The sequence below is a fragment of the Globicephala melas genome, chromosome 6 (assembly GCF_963455315.2).
Source record: "Globicephala melas chromosome 6, mGloMel1.2, whole genome shotgun sequence".
Classification (NCBI taxonomy): Eukaryota; Metazoa; Chordata; class Mammalia; order Artiodactyla; family Delphinidae; genus Globicephala; species Globicephala melas.
The window spans coordinates 32380806-32399052 of record NC_083319.1 but is presented as its reverse complement, the minus strand read 5'-3'; the positions used below and the strand labels follow the sequence as shown (position 1 = coordinate 32399052).

At 42.6% G+C, this 18247-nt stretch overlaps 1 protein-coding gene across 2 annotated transcripts in view; it reads left to right on the top strand.

The window, feature by feature from the left end:
• The window catches only part of NR4A3 (nuclear receptor subfamily 4 group A member 3), a 36765-nt gene extending 19233 nt beyond the window's left edge, over window positions 1-17532 (top strand). For both annotated transcript variants that reach the window (XM_030829835.2, XM_060300697.1), the window contains exons 6-8: window positions 1859-2058; window positions 4288-4466; window positions 17135-17532. In XM_030829835.2, the coding sequence (XP_030685695.1) occupies window positions 1859-2058; window positions 4288-4466; window positions 17135-17382 (627 nt within the window). In that variant the 3' untranslated portion in view covers window positions 17383-17532. The remainder of the gene's footprint in view (window positions 1-1858; window positions 2059-4287; window positions 4467-17134) is intronic.
• Window positions 17533-18247: the final 715 nt, after the last annotated feature.

The following is an 18247-nucleotide window of genomic DNA, read 5'->3' as shown; positions in this document are numbered from 1 at the left end:
TTTTACAGAGGAGAAAACTGAGGCTCAGAAAAATGAAGTAATTTACCCCAGATAACTATAGCAGCAGAGCTACATTATTTCACAAATTAGGAGGCTAGACAAATCTAGGATCAAAGTAGCTTGGCTCCTTGTCTGATGTTTCTTTTGTTATTTCATGATGCCTCTTGGGAAAACACAAAGGAAAAAAAAAGACCCAATTAAGACAAGTGCCTCATTTCCTCACACCTGTGTAGTTCTACAGTGAGCACTTGGCTGCTTATTGGCCGTTTGTCCTCCAGCCAGGTTAGAGTATTGTTGCAAACCTAGGCACTCCCCTGACTGTTCTTTCATGGAACAATATTCAACAACAGTTTATTGAGCGTCAATTATGTGCCAGTCACTGTGTTGACAAAATATGGGACCAAATGAATACATACATGGAGAACTCCAATTAAAGCAAAGCAAAATCCTTTTTAAAACTATCCTACAGGCCACCAGCTAGTAACATCAGACCTATTAACAGCTAGGAGGTGTAGGACTGGAAATCACAGAGCCATGTTTAAGTCTTGGCTGTACCACTGTTGGTTATGTAACTTGGGAAAGTGTATTAACCTTTCCAAGCTTCTTTGAGCCTCAGTTTCCTCATCTGTAAAATAAGGATTAAAATCCATGCCCTTTGAGGATATCAACGGAGACACAAAAGCACACTCAGCTGTTTTCGTGTGAAGGCAATGACGTGCATATTTATATGAATGTTTTTGCACATCTCCTAAGTCTCTGTGTTGTTGGTTGTCCCTTGATTATTATCTCGCTGTATCCATCTTTCCCGCCTGACTCAAGCAAAACCCAGACTCTACCAGCATATCTAAAAGCCGTGTCGAGACTTTATCCCTGTTTGTACCTTTCTTCTCCCGGGGCCCTCTAGATCAATGATGTCCAATAGGGTGTTCTGCTGTGATGGAAGTGTTCTAAACACATGTGACTATTGAGCACTTGAAATATGGCCAGTGTGACTGAAGAACTGGATTTTAAATTGCATTTAATTTTGATGAATTTTAGTAGCCGCGAGCCCTGAGTCTGATGGCACACAGCTGCCTGGGCCCTGCCAAGGACACACTCCTCCCCGACCCCTTCCTTGTCTGTTTTATCTCTCAGAAATCCACCTGCAGCAAGCATCCATCTTCTCGTATTGGTTAATTCCGTGATTCTCAAACTTCACTGTGCATGAGGATTCACCTGGAGATCTTGATAAAACAGTTTCTTGGGCCTACCCTCAGAGCTTCTGGTTCTGTAGGTCTGGGGCAGAGCTGGAGATTTTCATTTCTAACACATTCCCAGGTGTTGCTGATGCTGCTGGGCCAGGGGCCACAGTTTGAGAACCAGGGGTTAATTAAGCATCTTGTTTGGAGACAGCTGTGCCTTAGGGAATCTGTGGATGCTGGAGGCCCATGCAGACACAAACCCCTGGGGTAATGGTTCTCAACACAGCAGCCCTTTGGAATCACCTGGGGAGCTTTTAAAATTCCTGATGACCAGTCCCGATCCCAGACCAGTTAAATTAGAATCTCTGTGGATATGACCCAGACATGAGTGTTTTTTTAAAGCTCCCCAGATGATTGCAGTCAGGATTGAAAACCACCGCACTAATGGGACTTAAGCAAATTTCATTGCCTATTAAGTGGTAACAGAATCCACTCTATCTATGTCACAGGGCTATTGTGAGAATCCAATGAGACTGTGAATGCAAAAAGGTTTTATAAACTGTGGCACCTAAAAGTAAGGATTTAGGTGTTGAAAATCTTGGAAGAGCCAAGCTGCAAATGATGCTGTTATCCCTGTTGGATTGAGATAACGCCGCTATCTGTGGTTTGCATTCTAGTACTGTCCCACTGACCAGGCCGCTGCAGGCACAGATGCCGAGCACGTACAACAGTTCTACAACCTTCTAACAGCCTCCATTGACGTATCTAGAAGCTGGGCAGAAAAGATTCCCGGATTTACTGATCTCCCCAAAGAAGATCAGACATTACTTATAGAATCAGCCTTTTTGGAGCTGTTTGTTCTCAGACTTTCCATCAGGTAATTACTTTTATTTTATCTTCCTCAGTCCACTCCTTCCTTTGAAGAAGTTTGAAACCTGCTGTGTTTGTAACTAAGTCAGCAGTGAAAAGTTTGCTCAAGGTGGACATATGAAATATGACCAGGCATTAAAAAACTGAGCAGTGGGTGGAGCCCTGGGCTGGCAGCCGGGACTCCTGGGTTCTAGTCTCAGTTTTAATACAGACTTGCTCTAAGACCCTGAGCAGGTCACTTGCTTCACCAGAAGTTTAGTTTCCTTCTTTGTAAAATGAGAATGTTAGATTTGGTGTTCTCTGAAGCCCCTTGTAGCTCACATTCTGTGATTCCAGGAAGATTCTCATGGTGCATAAAGTATTTCCTGGGAGCAAGTATTTGCTTTGAACATTGCATTTACCTCCCAAGTTTCTATTTAACAAGTTGCTGTTCTCATACACCAGATGGGGCGCTGAAGAGTTCCCACAGCTTCTCAGCCCCCAGTGTTTACTCCAAGAGAATAGCTTCTGGATCAAAAGATTTGGTTCAGCTTATGACACTCAATAACACCAAACACAAAAAGGAACTGATTTTTCTAAAAGCTAGAACCTGGGATCTAAGCTTCTCTCTTAAAGTCCACATTAGCATTTTAAATTTCATCTTCCTTGCTTCCTTTTAGTTATATATTTATAGGAGATGGTACCAACACGTTACCAATTTTATAGGAAAAATCATCACCTTTCCCCTCTTTGTCTTCCCTACCACCCCCTCCCCAGTTTCATACCATACTACCAGAAACTCTCACTTAAAGTGCAAATTCCCATGCCTCATTCCCAGCTATTTCGGTTTGGATCTACCTTGAAGGAAGTCCAGAAATCTGCATTTTTAAGTCATGCTCCAGCGATTCTCATGCTGGTGTTCTGAGGTCTGGGTTTTAAACCCTGAGGGTGAATCATTCGGCTCCCGTGCGTCCCTCTGTGGAGGGATCTGTGGGAGAGACTGAGGTGGAGTTACTACTAGACTGCCAGTGGTTAGCATAGTTACAGTCCTGTGTGTGCAGGAGCCACGCTGAGCCAGCAATGTGACTACCATCTATTAGGCAGGCAGCAAAGGATTAAGTAGGTGATAAGCTCCATGAGAGCAGGCACCATAGAGGCCCTATTTACCAGGTGTTCTCCAGTGTCTGGCTAAGGAACGGCACAGGCTTTGTGCTCAGGAAATACTTCCTGAGTGAATGAACGAATAAAGCTGTTCATCCAAGAAGCACAATTAAAGAGACATTAACTTGTCAATGAAGAAGGCCAAGAGAGAGAAATATGTGGCAAGAGATTTGAAAATTAAAGGAATTCATGAGTAAGGTAAGGACCACCTAGAATTCAGAATTAGTTATACCTAACACTCATTGGCCTCTTGTATACCAGGCATCGTGCATGAGCTTTCAAATCCTTTGTTTCATTCAATTCCCACAACATTCTTTGGAGGTAGCAATTATAATTCCTGTTTGGTAGATAAGGAAGAGGAAACTCAGAAAGATTAAAGGAGTGCCCAAGGCCCCACAGCGAAGTGGTGCTCACTAGAAGTTCCAGGGCACCTTTCATTAGAAAAGAATGGGATGGCTATGGACATAATATAAACTATCTGGATGGGTTGAGAAATAACCCTCTACAGCCCCACTGTTTAAAGCAGAGAATGTAATACAAAATAAGGACTGTTTTTATTTTAGACCACTGTTAGTTTGTCATTGATTTCTGGCGCTTGCAGGAACTTGGTGTTTTTAGAGTCTGCACAATGGAATTTTAGTGTCTAGCCTCGGGCCTTATCAGTTTTTGACATTTAAGGAAATGAAAGGGAAGTTGAAGGAGCGAAGTGCGAAGTGCGAAGGAGCACTGAAGGGAACAGTCTCGTGTTCACTGCAGAGAGTACTGGGCACTGGGCTTCACTCCCACCATCCATGAGTCCCAGGATGAGCCAGCAACTGCTTGTAGCAATAAGAGGGCAGACGCCCTACCCTGAGCATCCCCAGGGCTGAGGCTCCCCAGGGAAGTCAGCAGGCACCTGGTGGTGGTTGTTTATCCCAGGAGCACAGTCTTGTTCATGGAGGGCGTCTGGGCAGGTTTCACAGCACCACGCTGGGTTTTGGACGCTGCCCCAAGACTGTGTGGGTGCCTGTGTGTTATGATGTTATCCCACTGGACAGACTGAACAGACCTATTTAATGTGTCTCTGTCCCTCACCCACCACGACTTTCTCTCGTAGGTCAAACACTGCTGAAGATAAGTTTGTGTTCTGCAATGGACTTGTCCTGCATCGACTTCAGTGCCTTCGTGGATTTGGGGAGTGGCTCGACTCCATTAAAGACTTTTCTTTAAGTTTGCAGAGCCTGAACCTTGATATCCAAGCCTTAGCCTGCCTGTCAGCACTGAGCATGATCACAGGTAAGCACCACCCTGCCGTGACTTGAAGGGACTTTGTCCCCCTCTCTCTCCTTTCCTGGCTTATGGTAGATTCTGGCTTTGGCTGTCACACACACAAGAAATTAGGAAACTGATTGCCACTTTGCTGAAATCTGCTGTTTACCCTAGTTTAAAACAAGAGACAGGGACTTCCCTGGTGGCGCAGTGATTAAGAATCCGCCTGCTAATGCAGGGAACACGGGTTCGAGCCCTGGTCCGGGAAGATCCCACATGCCGCGGAGCAACTAAGCCCATGCGCCACAACTACTGAGCCTGTGCTCTAGAGTCCGCGAGTCACAACTACCAAAGCCCATGCACCTAGAGCCTGTGCTCCGCAACAAGAGAAAGCCCGTGCACAACAATGAAGACCCAACGCAGCCAAAAATAAATTAATTAATTAATTTAAAAAAAAACAAGAGACATACACCTGCAACTTATTGTCATGAACTTCTAGGAAAGAGGATTCCCAGTCTATTTGGTTATTGTCAACAAACCCAATATATCAAAATCTAAGTTTCCACAGGACCTCTGTGGGCAGTTGGACTCTCTGCTTCAGGGTTATTTTTACAGGGAGTTTTGAAGGAAGATTACCTTAACCAGCCTGTTCCTGTGGGGCAGAGGGGCGAGTCTTCCCCTTTCCCCAGTCCTTGGCTAGTAACCCAAAGTAAAACCAAAGAACTGCACGCACATAAAATACACCTTTATTTATTTACAGCTTTATTTAGCAACTTTGATTGGCAGAGGACTGAGGAAAATGGATATTCATATAAAGCAAAAATGGTTTAACTCAACGATTTTGAAGGGTTAAAAGCAGAAGCCTAAAATATATTCAACTTCTTTGTTATGCCGTTCTCCCCCTATGTGTCTCTCCCTCTCTATCCTTTGGGAGATAAAGGATTCCAAGGCAGAATGAGAGAGAAAGAGAAAGGCACAGTGGGTAAGAGAGGGGATACCATCTCCCTGTGGCTGCTGGAGGCTGCAGGCCCCAGCTCCCCTTTGCCCCTTTACCCTTTCAGAGTTTCCTGTTCGATCTCATCCTTCTTGATCAAACAGGGGCCTGGTGAGACAGTGACAGTAGATGGAGGCCCCAGAAGAGGCTAGCCAGACCAGGGGTGCACCTCCCATCCTTTTCGTCAGACCCCAGTACGGGCTAGGCCGTTGGACTGAGGATTAAATTTCAGATTCTTGCTACACTCTTGGCCGTGGAAAACATGTTTTTCAGGCAGGTGATGAGTTTCACAGAGGACCAGATGCATCCTGTGGCACAGATGGGCCTTCTTTCTGATGCATTGTCTATATGCACCTTCTTGGGACATCCGTTAGCTAAAGTGAGATGTGTCTGAGTACCTTAAGAGGCTAAGCTGGTTCATCATTTAATGGTTTACGTGAAGGTCAAGAAGAGTAAAAGCATGCGCTGTGGGAGGAATAGGACACTAGCATGTTCCCTTAGTATTCCAAGTGGAACCTGACTCCTCCTGGTCTTTGATGCTAGATGAGAAACTCCCTTCTTTTGTGAGGGTTCCAGAGACTTCCAAGGGAGCCATTAACAAAACAAAAAGAAACTCTGTCTCCAAGAGTATGGATTTGATTAAGGGGGCTTTCAAATGGCAACGTAAGGGAGCACCTGAAGAAAATAAACCCATTTAAAGCACAGACATATTTCTCCAGCAGTACTGAAATGAAATTGGCTCAAAGGCTACCTTTCAACTAAAGGTCTTCAGTTCAATTTTAAAACCATTCACCTCTTCCTAGGACAGTTAAACCTTCAAAACTAGAAAGTATGAAATTTAGTTAATTTAGAAAAACAGACACAAAAAGTAGAGCCAACCTTTGCTTTCTGTGAATAAAGCCAGCACATTGCCATGTCTCTATGGAAATGGGTTTTGAGTCTAGTATATCAACAAGTGTCCCCTGATCTAGGTACTCTGCTGCAAGTCAGTGGACTTTCAGAGATGATAACACATCCCTAGAGGAGATAGAATATGCAAAAGAATCCATGTGATACAAGGTGCTGAGTGCTATGGTGGGGATGTGAGAGTGGGTACAAAGTGCTAAGAGACCCATGGTAGGGGGTGGTCTTCTCAAAAGAGGTAACATAAAAGAGTCTAAAAAAAGAGTGGATATATGTATATGTATAACCGATTTGCTTTGCTCTCCACCTGAAACTAACACAACACTGTAAATCAACTATACTCCAATAAAAATTTTTTAAAAAGAAGTAAATATGTCCAAACCGGGGGGAAAAAAAAGAGGTAATGTGAGCTGGTCTTTGATAAAAGCTTAGGATGTCTCCAGGCTAAAATGGAAGGAGTGAGAATTCTAGGCATAAATAAAAATGTGCTAAAGCCATTGAAAATATGGCTGTCATACATTTCAGGAAGGAAATGTGTAAAAAAATAGAGTGATGGGAAATGAGACTGGTGTGATAGGTTAGGGTGGGGCAGGGCATGAAGAAGCTTTTACACTTAGGTGAGAAGATTGGGGGTTATCTTGAGAGCAGTGGGGGATCCACAGAGATGAGCGTCATGGCCAGGCTTGCATTTTAGAGAGGTCTACCCTGACGGCTGGTTTTGAGCACAGATTTTAGCAGGAAAGAGACTAAGAGGGAAAAGGCCAGTCCAGGTGTGAGAGTTGTGGTTTAAGAGGAGGGCCCGAGGCCTACATCTTTTTTTGTTTTACCCTTTAAGTAGAAATTAATAGACAACAGTGAGGTCACAGCATGCGGGTGGGTGCCAGGCAATCCCAACCTGGAGAGATCGGCAGTTCAGTGCACAGAATACAAACTAGGAATTAGGAGAAGGTGGTTGCTAGTCTTGTCTCTGCCTCCAGTTTACTGTGTGTCCGGCAGTTATAGCTGCTCATCCACTGCCTATCTATGTAGAGGCATGCTCAGGGAGGAAGCAGTTTGGCATGGCAGAAATTGCAAGGATTTTGGAGACCACCATCCCCAGGTTAGAATCTGGGATCGCGTATTTAATAAGTACGTACTATTGAGAAATGCATTTCTCTGAACTTCAGTTCCCCCATCTGTAAAATGGGGGGAATAATATCTATTGCCTCTGGTGGCAGTAAGGATTACAGAAAATTAGGTTTGTGATGTAGCTAAACTGGATTCAGAATAAGCACTCTTATCCACTTACCCACTATCCACTTATCCACTTATCCACTACCCTGGAGGGATGGTAACAGGGACTCCCTCAAATGAGGCACACGCCTGCCCCTTCTGCAAACCCTAGGTGGTCCAAAATCAAACTCAGTGTCATGAGGAATCAGGTGGTGGCCTTAGAAGCAGTGTGTTTGGTGAATATCTCTTTGGATGCTTGAGAGAGGCTCAAAGAAGGACAGCGATATTAAAGGAATTCAGCTGCAGTTACTGGGCACTTACAATGGGCCCGGTCCTTGATGGGCTGTATCCAGATCCTGTGCTCAGTCCTGCAGCCTGTGCAGAGCTGGGTGTTACAGGTGCTGTGGTTATAACACACAAGAAAAAGAAGGCCTCTTCTCTCATTTCTGGATCTCGCAGAACTCTCTTTGTGATTTGCTGGTTCGGAGGGGGTTTGAAATGTGTGAAAGCATCAGGAAATGGCAGCAAAGGCAATGCCTGAGCAACAGCAGTGCACATTGTTGTGGATATTAATTTTCATTTGAATATGGGCTACCCTGAAATCTTGACTTCTAAATAAGCTCCATTGACCATAAAGGGTGCTTGTCAAATATCAGTTGGGCTATTGACAGCAGAAAATTCATCCCAAAATCTTCTGCTCCAAACCACACAGAACTCATGAAAAGGAAATGGGGTCTTAGACATTTAACCAGTCTTGCTTTCCAGGAAGGTTCTGAGAATCTGGACAGTATTGGTAGTTTGTACAAACATGACTTTGTTTCCTAATTCTTTTTTTTCCTCTTCCTCCACCTCTCTTTATGTGCCCTGGTGAAAAACTAGGTGGTGAGGTGGGGCAGGAAATGGTTTCTTTCAGATCACTCTCCTTTCGCACAGTGAAAGGGAATTCCCCACAGTTGTGGTTGTCAAATGTTTTTAGGTCCCCAGTTCATCTACCCTTTTCCAGTGACATATTCCTGACATAGCAGTAATGGAAATGCTTTGCTTCTGATGGAATATCAATGAGGTGGTATCTAGTTGCAGTTAATTATGTATAACAAGTAAGAAGCCCCCCAAATAGAAAGTTAGTGTGGAATTACTATATTATAAGTATCCATTCACTGAGTAAATACTGAAGACCTACTATATGTGGGGCATGGTGGCAGTCCCTAGGGATGCAAAGATGAGTCATGTGTGAATTCTGCTGTCAGAAAGTGTATGGTCTACTAGGAAGTCATATATGATGATGATGTAGTGAACTCAGTGTGTGGTGGTGAGTGCTCAGGTCCTTAAAAGTGCAGGGGAAGTTCAGACTACTGCTAGCACTTTGCAGGTGAAGAAAAGTGGAGGTGCTGGTCATGAATAGCTTCCCAAGGAGGTGGTATCAAGAAATGAGACCATTTAGAGGAAGGACATTCCAGACGGAGGAAACAGCATAGCAAGGGCATGGCAGTGGAACACTTCAACACATTTTGGGGAAAAGCAAGTAGGGTGGAGTTGCATTATGTATCTTTTAAATCCTATATATAATCTCAGTAGAAAGAACAGAAAAATTAAAAGAGTACAAGTTATTACATTTGATGATTTTATGTCTTTGAATGAGCGTGAGAGAGAAGACATGAATCCACTGTGGGCCATGGTCTCTCTGCTTCTGGTGGTGAGAGCTGAGAGTGTGTCCTGCACTTTGGGGAAATGTAAAGAATTTTCAGGAGAAAATATTGATTCTATGTAATATTTATCTTATGGCCTAGAATTATGACCTAACCTCAGAGTAAAATGCATTTCCCATATAGTAAAAAGGGAAATAAGATTGGAAAGGCAATTTTGGACCAGATGGTAGAGGGAACTTGAGTGCCCAAATGCCATTTTGCAAAACACTACACTAAAAGAATGTTCCCCGTGGCTTTCTTTCCCTACTCATGTCTTCCGTCAGGTAGAAAATGCTCTTTTCTTTCTGTAGTCTTTTTCTTTGTCTTATTGGAACATGAATTCTGAGACTGAGGAGGAGGCAGAAAGCAATGAAACAGTGACATGGCAGACCCTGGCAGGTGGCTGACCCTGCCACACCCTCTACCACCTGTCTTCCCAGAGCTCCACTGTTCTCTCTAAATGGTTACCTGGTTACTCTGTTTTTATATCACATATAGCCATCGGCTACATTGCAAGGAAAAGTAAGTGTAAAACTTGGCAGGGCCATACTGTTTTTTTTAAAAGGTAGTGGAGAAAGGTTATCATGAGGTTTGGAGATTGGAGAGCTGAGTTCAAGTCTTCACCCTGCTTACTTCCTAGCTCTGCAAGTTTGGGCAAGTTCCTTACCCTCTCTGAATCTCAGTTTTGTCGTTTTTCACAGGGATGATAATGTCTACTTGTAGGTTTCTTGTAAAGATTGAATGAGCTAATGTATACTTTGCAGAAAAAAAAATTAGACAAACCTTTATTATTATTATCCTAAATGGTAGGAGTTTTACTTCCAGGAAGAGCTAGCTGTTCTATGAATCCATAAAAATGTTGATGAATCCCTACAATTGTTTACGCACATCACATTAAGCAATTTCTTTGTGTCTTTCTTTTCCAGCTAGACCCAGGGTTTCTTAAGGGCAGGGAGAGTCTTACTCATCTTTAAAATTACTTTAGCGTTGAAAGGTGTCTGGCACAAAGCAAATATTGGTTGAATGAATGGGTTAATTGTGAATAGCAGAAAGTTTCCCAAATTAGGAAAATCTGAATTATTTATTTTTAGCCCACCACTTTGTTAGTAGAAAATAGTTAGAATTCCTGAGAACTACCTTATTTCAATTCAGATTGACTCAGTAATATTTAATGAGCATCTTCTATGTGCCAGGCATAAAATCCCTTACCCTCCAAGAGTTTGTGGTCTCCCTGGGGAGACAGACACCTGCTCTAATAGATCAGAGACAGACAGACTGACTGAAAAGCACTATCACAGCCTGAGCACAGGTTGCTGACCGACTTGTGGTTTCCTGATCAGCGTGGGCTCAGTGTCTCTGGGACTGCCTGTCAGTAAAGGATGTTATTATGACATGAGAAGTAGCAGTGAGATGACTTCCCAGAGAAAGAAGTAGAGCTCCGAGCAGGAAGTTCTGTTTGTTAGTTGGTGTTTGAGTTACACACACATCTCTCCCCAGTTGCTCGCCTCTCCTTCTCCTTTGGCTGGACCTGTATGATTGCTGTTGCTGGGTTGGCCTGTGTGGAGACCTGCTCAAAATCAAAAGTTGCTTTTCCTTATTGAGGCTCCTGATGGTATCATCACCCCTTTCCTCATCCCCTGATCCTTGCCGTGAGGAAGAGGATTTGGCATTTCTTGTGTGGGTCTAAGAGGCAGACCTGGAAACTGTAGGAAGGCAAAATTTAGCTCAACATAAGAAAAACTTTCTAAAAGACAGAACTATTTGAAATTGGAATAAGCAGCTATGGACAGTGAGTTCCTGCCTTGGGGAGTGAGGTTTACAAAACAGAGACTAAATGAACGTTAGTTGTAGACTGGGTCAAACATCTTATGGGGACTGGGGTTGACTATAACAGACCTTCTCCAGCTTTCACGTGCATGCAAATCACTGGACATCTTGTTAAATTGAGGATTCTGATTAGGTAGTCTCTGCAAGGCCTGAGACTCTAACAAGCTCCCAGGTGATGTTGGTGCTGCTGATCTAGGGACCACACTTGGGTAGCAAAGACAAGGGAATCTACTGGTAATTAGGATTCCATGAAATTAACAATAACTACCATTTTATAATACTCAGTGCGAGGCACTGTGCCAAGGCCTCTGCCTGTGTTATCTGTTTAATGTTCTTCAGTAAATAGATTTGGAAGGACCTGAGATGGGTTACAGCAGAGATGGGAAGCAGAGAGACCAGTCAAAAGCTATTAAAACAACATAGGTAACAGATATTGAAAACCTGGTCCAGAGGCAGTGAGACTGAGAGAAGATAGGTGCAAGGAACATTGCAGAGATAATAATCAGAGTTCTTGCAGTGGATTAAATATGAGCCGGGGAGAAAAATTGTTAGAGATGATTGTGAGAGTGACGGGGAGGATTGTGGAATCATTAGTAGGCCAACTCAGAAGTGGCTGATTTGAAGGAAAGTTGAAGGGAAAGTTGAGCTGGGGATGTGGAAGATACTTGCTAATATTTATTAAGTACTTACTGTATGCCAGGCATTGTTCCAAATACTTCACATGTCCTAATTCATCTAATTTTCACAACGACTCATGAGGCAGGTACCATTATTAGCTCTATTTTATGAATGTGGAAACAGACCCAAAGTCACCCACCGAATAAGTGATAGAGCAAGGCTTTACATCCAGGAAACCTGGTTCCAAAGCTTCTGATGTGGTAGGTTTTAGAGTTTGTTAAGTTCTTTCCTGTTGTTAGCTTCTTAATAACTCCCAGCTTGCATATTTATTCTGAGCAACCCACCTGTTTAGTATTCATTTAATATAGTTTACGGGTCCCTCCATTAACATATGCACTTAACAGGTATTTATTGGGTATCTCCTATGTAGTAGGCTTGGTGCTGGAGATACAATGATGAGCAAGTACAGTCTATGCCCCCATGGAGCTTACATTTAATGGAGGAGGAGGCAATTGTCGCAAAAATATCTGATTTCAACCTGATATCATTCAAAGGGAAAAAATAGAGAAAATGCCATAGGAGAACATGATCTAGACTGGGAGTAAAAAGGGAAGCTTCCCTGAAGAATTATTTGATCTGCAATCTAAAGGATGAATAGATGTTAACTAGGTGAAGAGGGAAGAACATGAACACAAACCTAAATAGCTTTATTATTTCACTCAATCAGTCCCTCCCCCTCTCTCTCCATCTCTCTCTCTCTGTTTCCTCCCTTCTCCCTCCCTTCCTCCCGTCTCTCCTCCTCCCCCCTGCCTGCCTTCCTCTCTCTCCTAGCAGAGATGTCTATGGCCTGGATAGCCAGAATGAACAGGAACCCAGCAGTGTCTTTAGATACTAACACCACGCAGGGTAGGAGTGCGGTCTGTTGTCTGTCTGCTTTGTTCACTGCTCTAACCCCAGTGGCTGTAACATTGCTTGGCACAGAATACATACTCAAATATTTGTGGAAAGAAGCAATTAGTCAATTAGCTAATTACGTACACGGAAAGTAGGAGGGAGTTACAGGGAGGCTGAGTTAATCTCAGGAAGAGGAGGAACATTCTAACAGTGTTCAAGGCAACCAGGTACAATAGAAATATCTCTGGACTTGGTGTGAAGGAAATTAGCCACTTGTTCATTTTGACCAATGGGCAAATCACTTAACTCTCTGTGCCTTAGCCTTCTTACTCATTAAATAAAGATCATCTTTGTCCTGCCTAATTCACAGGGTTATTGTGAGGGTGCAGTAAAATAATCTAGGTAAAAATGTAATGTAAAGTGCTATTAAATATATTTTTATTATCAGGGTGTAATAGTGAACTGCCAGTCCAGCTGGTGCCAGGTACTGTCTTTGCGGTATCTCATAGTGGGAATTCTTGTCTTAGGAGAAAGTTTGAACTAAATAACTCAAATTCTTTCCAATTCATGTATTCTACGGTTATGACATATAAATCCATTATGTAACCATTTCTATAAGTTGTATTTTAAAGTTTTGAGTGCATAAAGCTGAGTTAAAATACTGAAGTATTGGGTAAAAATGTTGTAGATCAAAATGCAAAAAATACTGAGAAGTTTGTTTTATTTAGTGGTGGACAAAGATCTTAAGCTGAAATCTGTATGTAATTCTCTAGGGAGGGGGAAAATCCGAATGTCTGATTTCCCCTAGAATTTATGAACTCTCTGTATGTCAGCTCTGCAGCCATGTTTACCAAGCTGCAAGATGAAAGGGGGTCCCTTAAACTAAAATGCCAGTGATTGGGGTTTTAAGGAATTTCAAATTACTCAGAAGGTCCCAGACACTTAGTGACTCCCAAGAGATTTGAAAATCTTGCTGACTGCTGGCAGTGGTTTGCCTGGAGACTGAATTTTATCTCAGCCCTTTTGAAAGAGTAAAGAAGCCACAAATCCAGTAGCTGTTCAAAACAACAAAGAAGGTGCCCTTGGCTTCTAGCAGGAGTGTCTCTGAATTCCTCAAGGAATTCCAGGCCTAGGCTTGATCCAGCTGGCAGGAGGTATCGATCTCCACTTGAATTCACTGAATAAATAATGGTTGCCATAGTTATCGAGCAGTCACAACTGGTTGGAGAGCAGGGAAAACTCCAAGGCACCTTCTGTGAGTTTGGCCATGAGAAAGTCTGGTTACAAGGTTCCATAATCAACCCCCTCCTGAAATCCAGCCCACACATTGCTCAGTTTCTTTATCCTGATAATGAATATGGGATCTTGAATATAGTGCAAGGCATGAGGCACAGAAAGGAAGGGAAAGCTTAAATCAATGGATCGGTATTTTATTCTGGGAAAAGCATCTCTCCCTGCATATGAACCTAATTTGATATATTTCAGTATTTAATAGAATTTGCTATCAGCAAGATGACTGTCTGATCGTGTTACAGCAACTAGAGGGGTTCTCAGAGGACCAAATCCCAGTTTGTTCTATTTTAACATTGTTTATTATACCAATAGCATTAACCTGGATATTTAAAAGAAAGGAAAAGAGTTATCTGACAATCTCATGAATATTTTCACTTTTCTGTTTCCTTTCATCCTTCTCTACATGCAGAAATACTTTTTACATGGATGGAATCACAGCTTAGATACCATTTTATATTCTAATCTTTATTTAATGTGATATTATATATTTTGCCATGTCGCTTCACAGCCTTCATATTTGTCCTTTTTGATGTCTACAGAATCTTCTATTATGAGAACATACCATTTTTCACTTAACAGTTCCCCTATTCTTCTTCCCTTTATCTTTTTCCATTTTTTAAAATAGGTAATGCTACCCCAAATGTCTTCATGCATATAGTCTTATTCTTCTGTTCAGTGTTTTCTTCAGATAAATTCCCAAGAATGGGATTACTTGGTCAGAGGCTACGAACATTTTATAGCTCTTGAAATTTACTGCCAAATTTGCAGCCAGCTTTTTTGCTTTTGGGGGAAAATAAAACTTTAGGCAGAGCACCATTGCAGTTGAAGTTCACTCTTGAGTGCTTCTTCTGAGACTAAAACAAGGGGACTATGTATTTAGTAAAGATAAACCATAGAGGACAGCTTTGCACCTGGCCTGATTAGTTAATGGCTTCCTAGGGGAAAGCAAAATCCTGCACTGCAAAGCTTGGGAGTCAGGGGACTTTATCTCCTTTGTTTGACCCTGCAGCTGCCAGCCATTTGCCATGTGTCAGGTATTGTCTTAGGGGCTGACTGTGCCACGCATGTAGCACTCTACAGTTGGCAGAACACTTTTATGTAGCATCTTCTTAGCTGAACCTCACAATAAACCATGGAGGCGAGCTTTATTATAATCATACTTTTTCTTTCAATTCATTGTGTAATATTTAAGAAACACAGAAAAGAATGAAGAAGACTACAACAAAGACTTGTGTATCTACCACCCTTTAATCCCCATTTTCCTAGGAGGATGTTGAGCCGTAGAGCAATTAGGTCACATGATTAGTAAGTAACAGAACCAAAAATGGAACGCAGGTCTGTCTGACTCCAAGTTCAGTCACCTTTTCTCTATATTATGTTGCATTGAGATGAGAGACCTGTAAGTTACAGCCCACTGAGATGCTGCTGGCAATTTTCATGGTTGTACTTTAATATAATTACAAATATATACAAATGTGCATCAGAGCTGGAAGGGACCTTAGAGGTCATTAAATCCAATCTCTTCCTTTTCATAGGGGCTCTAGAGAGGAAGGCGCTCCCCAAGTCATACACAACTAGCCAAGCTGGGGAAGAATGCAGATCTCCTGGTTCCTGGGCCTCCTTTTATTTAGCGCAAGAGAAAAAAAAAGTGTCTAGATAGTTGCTTCATTTTTCCGATGATTTGGGGAATTAACTTTTCTAACAAAAATATTCCCAACTAAAAAAAAAATTAATGTAGGAAAAATTAAAAACTAGTACTTGATTTCCCATTGGATGGAGATCTTCCATCTCTCAAGAATTATTATTTTACATGTAAATATACCAAGAGATGAAAACTTTGACTAAGATAACAGGGGCCAAGCTCTTCTCTCCTTCTCTTCTCTCAGAAAGAGACTCTGATACCTACATGCTGAGGGAGAGCAAATTGATTTGTACTGGATGTCATGCTCCTTTCTGTTTGCAAGGAGATGCAACATTGCTCTGGAGCAAGAGGACAGAGTCTGCCTCAGAAGACTGGGTTCAAATCCCAGCTTTTAGCAGCTGTGTGACTTTGGGAAAACCATTTAACCTTATTTACAAAATAAGAGATCATAATATTTAACATGGGGATTATTTATATATTATTTTATAAAATATAAGATACTGGTGTTCATGTATGCCACATTATAAAATGCTTGCACCACCTCCTCTGGGCCTCCTCTCTTCTCTTTGACTTTTCCGTCTCCACAGCGGAGGAACGTGTGTTTTGTACCAGGTGTAGGTCAGGTGTAGGTGTGTGCCAGGTGTAGGTCAATAGGAGTATGGGGCTGGGAGAACAAAGAAAAGAAAATCTGGATTCTTCTCCAGCTGGTTAGCATGAAAATACAAGAATGCGCTTTGTATCAGGTCTTGCAGGGCAGCCTTTGCATTAACAAATGGAAATTACAGCCACACTTACCAACCCAGCGTGTCAAGATGGGAACATTTTTTCATTTGCCTGGATGTGTTTCCATTTCACTCTGAAAAAGAGTTGCTTCCTGATGGGGCTTTTGTAAGACCTCAGTCAGATAATGTGTGCAAAATAGTAACCACTCTGTTACTCACTCAATGTGGCTCTGTGACGGGAACTGTGTACTTCATCTGCATTATACGCCCAAGCTGATCCTCCCAGAAACCCTGAATTGGGTATGATTATTATCTTCATTTTATAAGGAAACTGGGGCTCAGAAGTTAAGAGACTTACTCAAGGGGACACAGTGAGTAAGTGACAGGACTGGGATTCAATCCCTGTTGTTGTTTAATACCAAAGGCCATGAACTACCTCTAAGAGGGAGGGCACTTTGACTGTAAAATGCCATCCCAACTGGCAGAACAGGACACAGGCCTCCATTAGGGATTCAGGGTTTGTTTGTTTGGTTTTTTTAAAAATTTATTTTTGGCTGTGTTGGGTCTTTGTTGCTGCACGCGGGCTTTCTCTCGTTGTGTTGAGCAGGGGCTACTCTTCGTTGCGGTGTGTGGGCTTCTCATTGCGGTGGCTTCTCTTGTTGCGGAGCACAGGCTCTAGGTGCGCGGGCTTCAGTAGTTGTGGCACACGGGCTCAGTAGTTGTGGCTCACAGGCTTAGTTACTCCACGGCATGTGGGATCTTCCTGGACCAGGGCTCGAACCTGTGTCCCCAGAATTGACAGGCAGATTCTTAACCACTGCGCCACCAGGGAAGTCCAGGGATTCCGGGTTTTTTAAGATGTAACTGCCTCCTAAATTTTTCTATCCTTTTCTAACCCTGTGCAGAACGACATGGGTTAAAAGAACCAAAGAGAGTGGAGGAGCTATGCAACAAGATCACAAGCAGCTTAAAAGAGCATCAGAGTAAGGGACAAGCTTTGGAGCCCACTGAGCCCAAGGTCCTACGTGCCCTGGTAGAACTGCGGAAGATCTGCACCCTGGGCCTCCAGCGCATCTTCTACCTGAAGTTGGAAGACTTGGTGTCTCCACCTTCCATCATCGACAAGCTCTTCCTGGATACCCTGCCTTTCTGAACAGGAGCAGCCTGAGCAGGGAGCTGCCTCATCCGCTAGCAGCCGCTTGCTAAGCAGCGGAGGGATGGGTCTGGACACCTACCATTTTCTGTCCTTCCTTAAGAGAAAAAGCAAGCTCCTGTAGAAATGAAAGACTTTTTTTTTTTTTTTCTGGCACTTTTCCTTACAACTGAAAGCCAGAAAACTTGCAGAGTATTGTGTTGGGGTTGTGTTTTATATTTAGGCTTTGGGGTTGGGGTGTGGCGGGTTATAGTTCATGAGGGTTTTCTAAGAAATTGCTAACAAAGCACTTTTGGACAATGCTATCCCAGCAGGAAAAAAAAAATAATAATAATAACTGTTTTAAAACTCTTTCTGGGGAATACAATTATAGTTGGTTTGTATTTAAAAACAAGAACAACCAAGGGTTGTTCGCCAGGGTAGGATGTGTCTTGAGATTGATCCCTTTAGAGTACACTTCTTGTATCAAGGGTACGTATGTGGTGCAAACAAAGCAGAAATTCCCTCTTCCTAATTTCTTTCTTCCTTATTTTATTTTAACAAATGGTGAAAGATGGAGGATTACCTATAAATCAGACATAGCAAAATTATAATGGCTGTTCGCTTCCATATACAAGTGCAATTTTTAAAGTGCTGTCTTACTAAGTCTTGTTTATTAACTCTCCTTTATTTTATATGGAAATTGAAAGGAGGCAGTCATGTTAGCAAATGACACATTTTCCTAGTAGAGGCTTTGTCCACCTGCCCTTTAGAACCCTTCTGAGGTATGGTCCATCCAAGAATTTAGGCCATTCTTGATGGATACAGATCCCTGCCCTGACTGTCCAACTGTCCTAAAGGAGGCTCAGATTATAAGATGGATTGA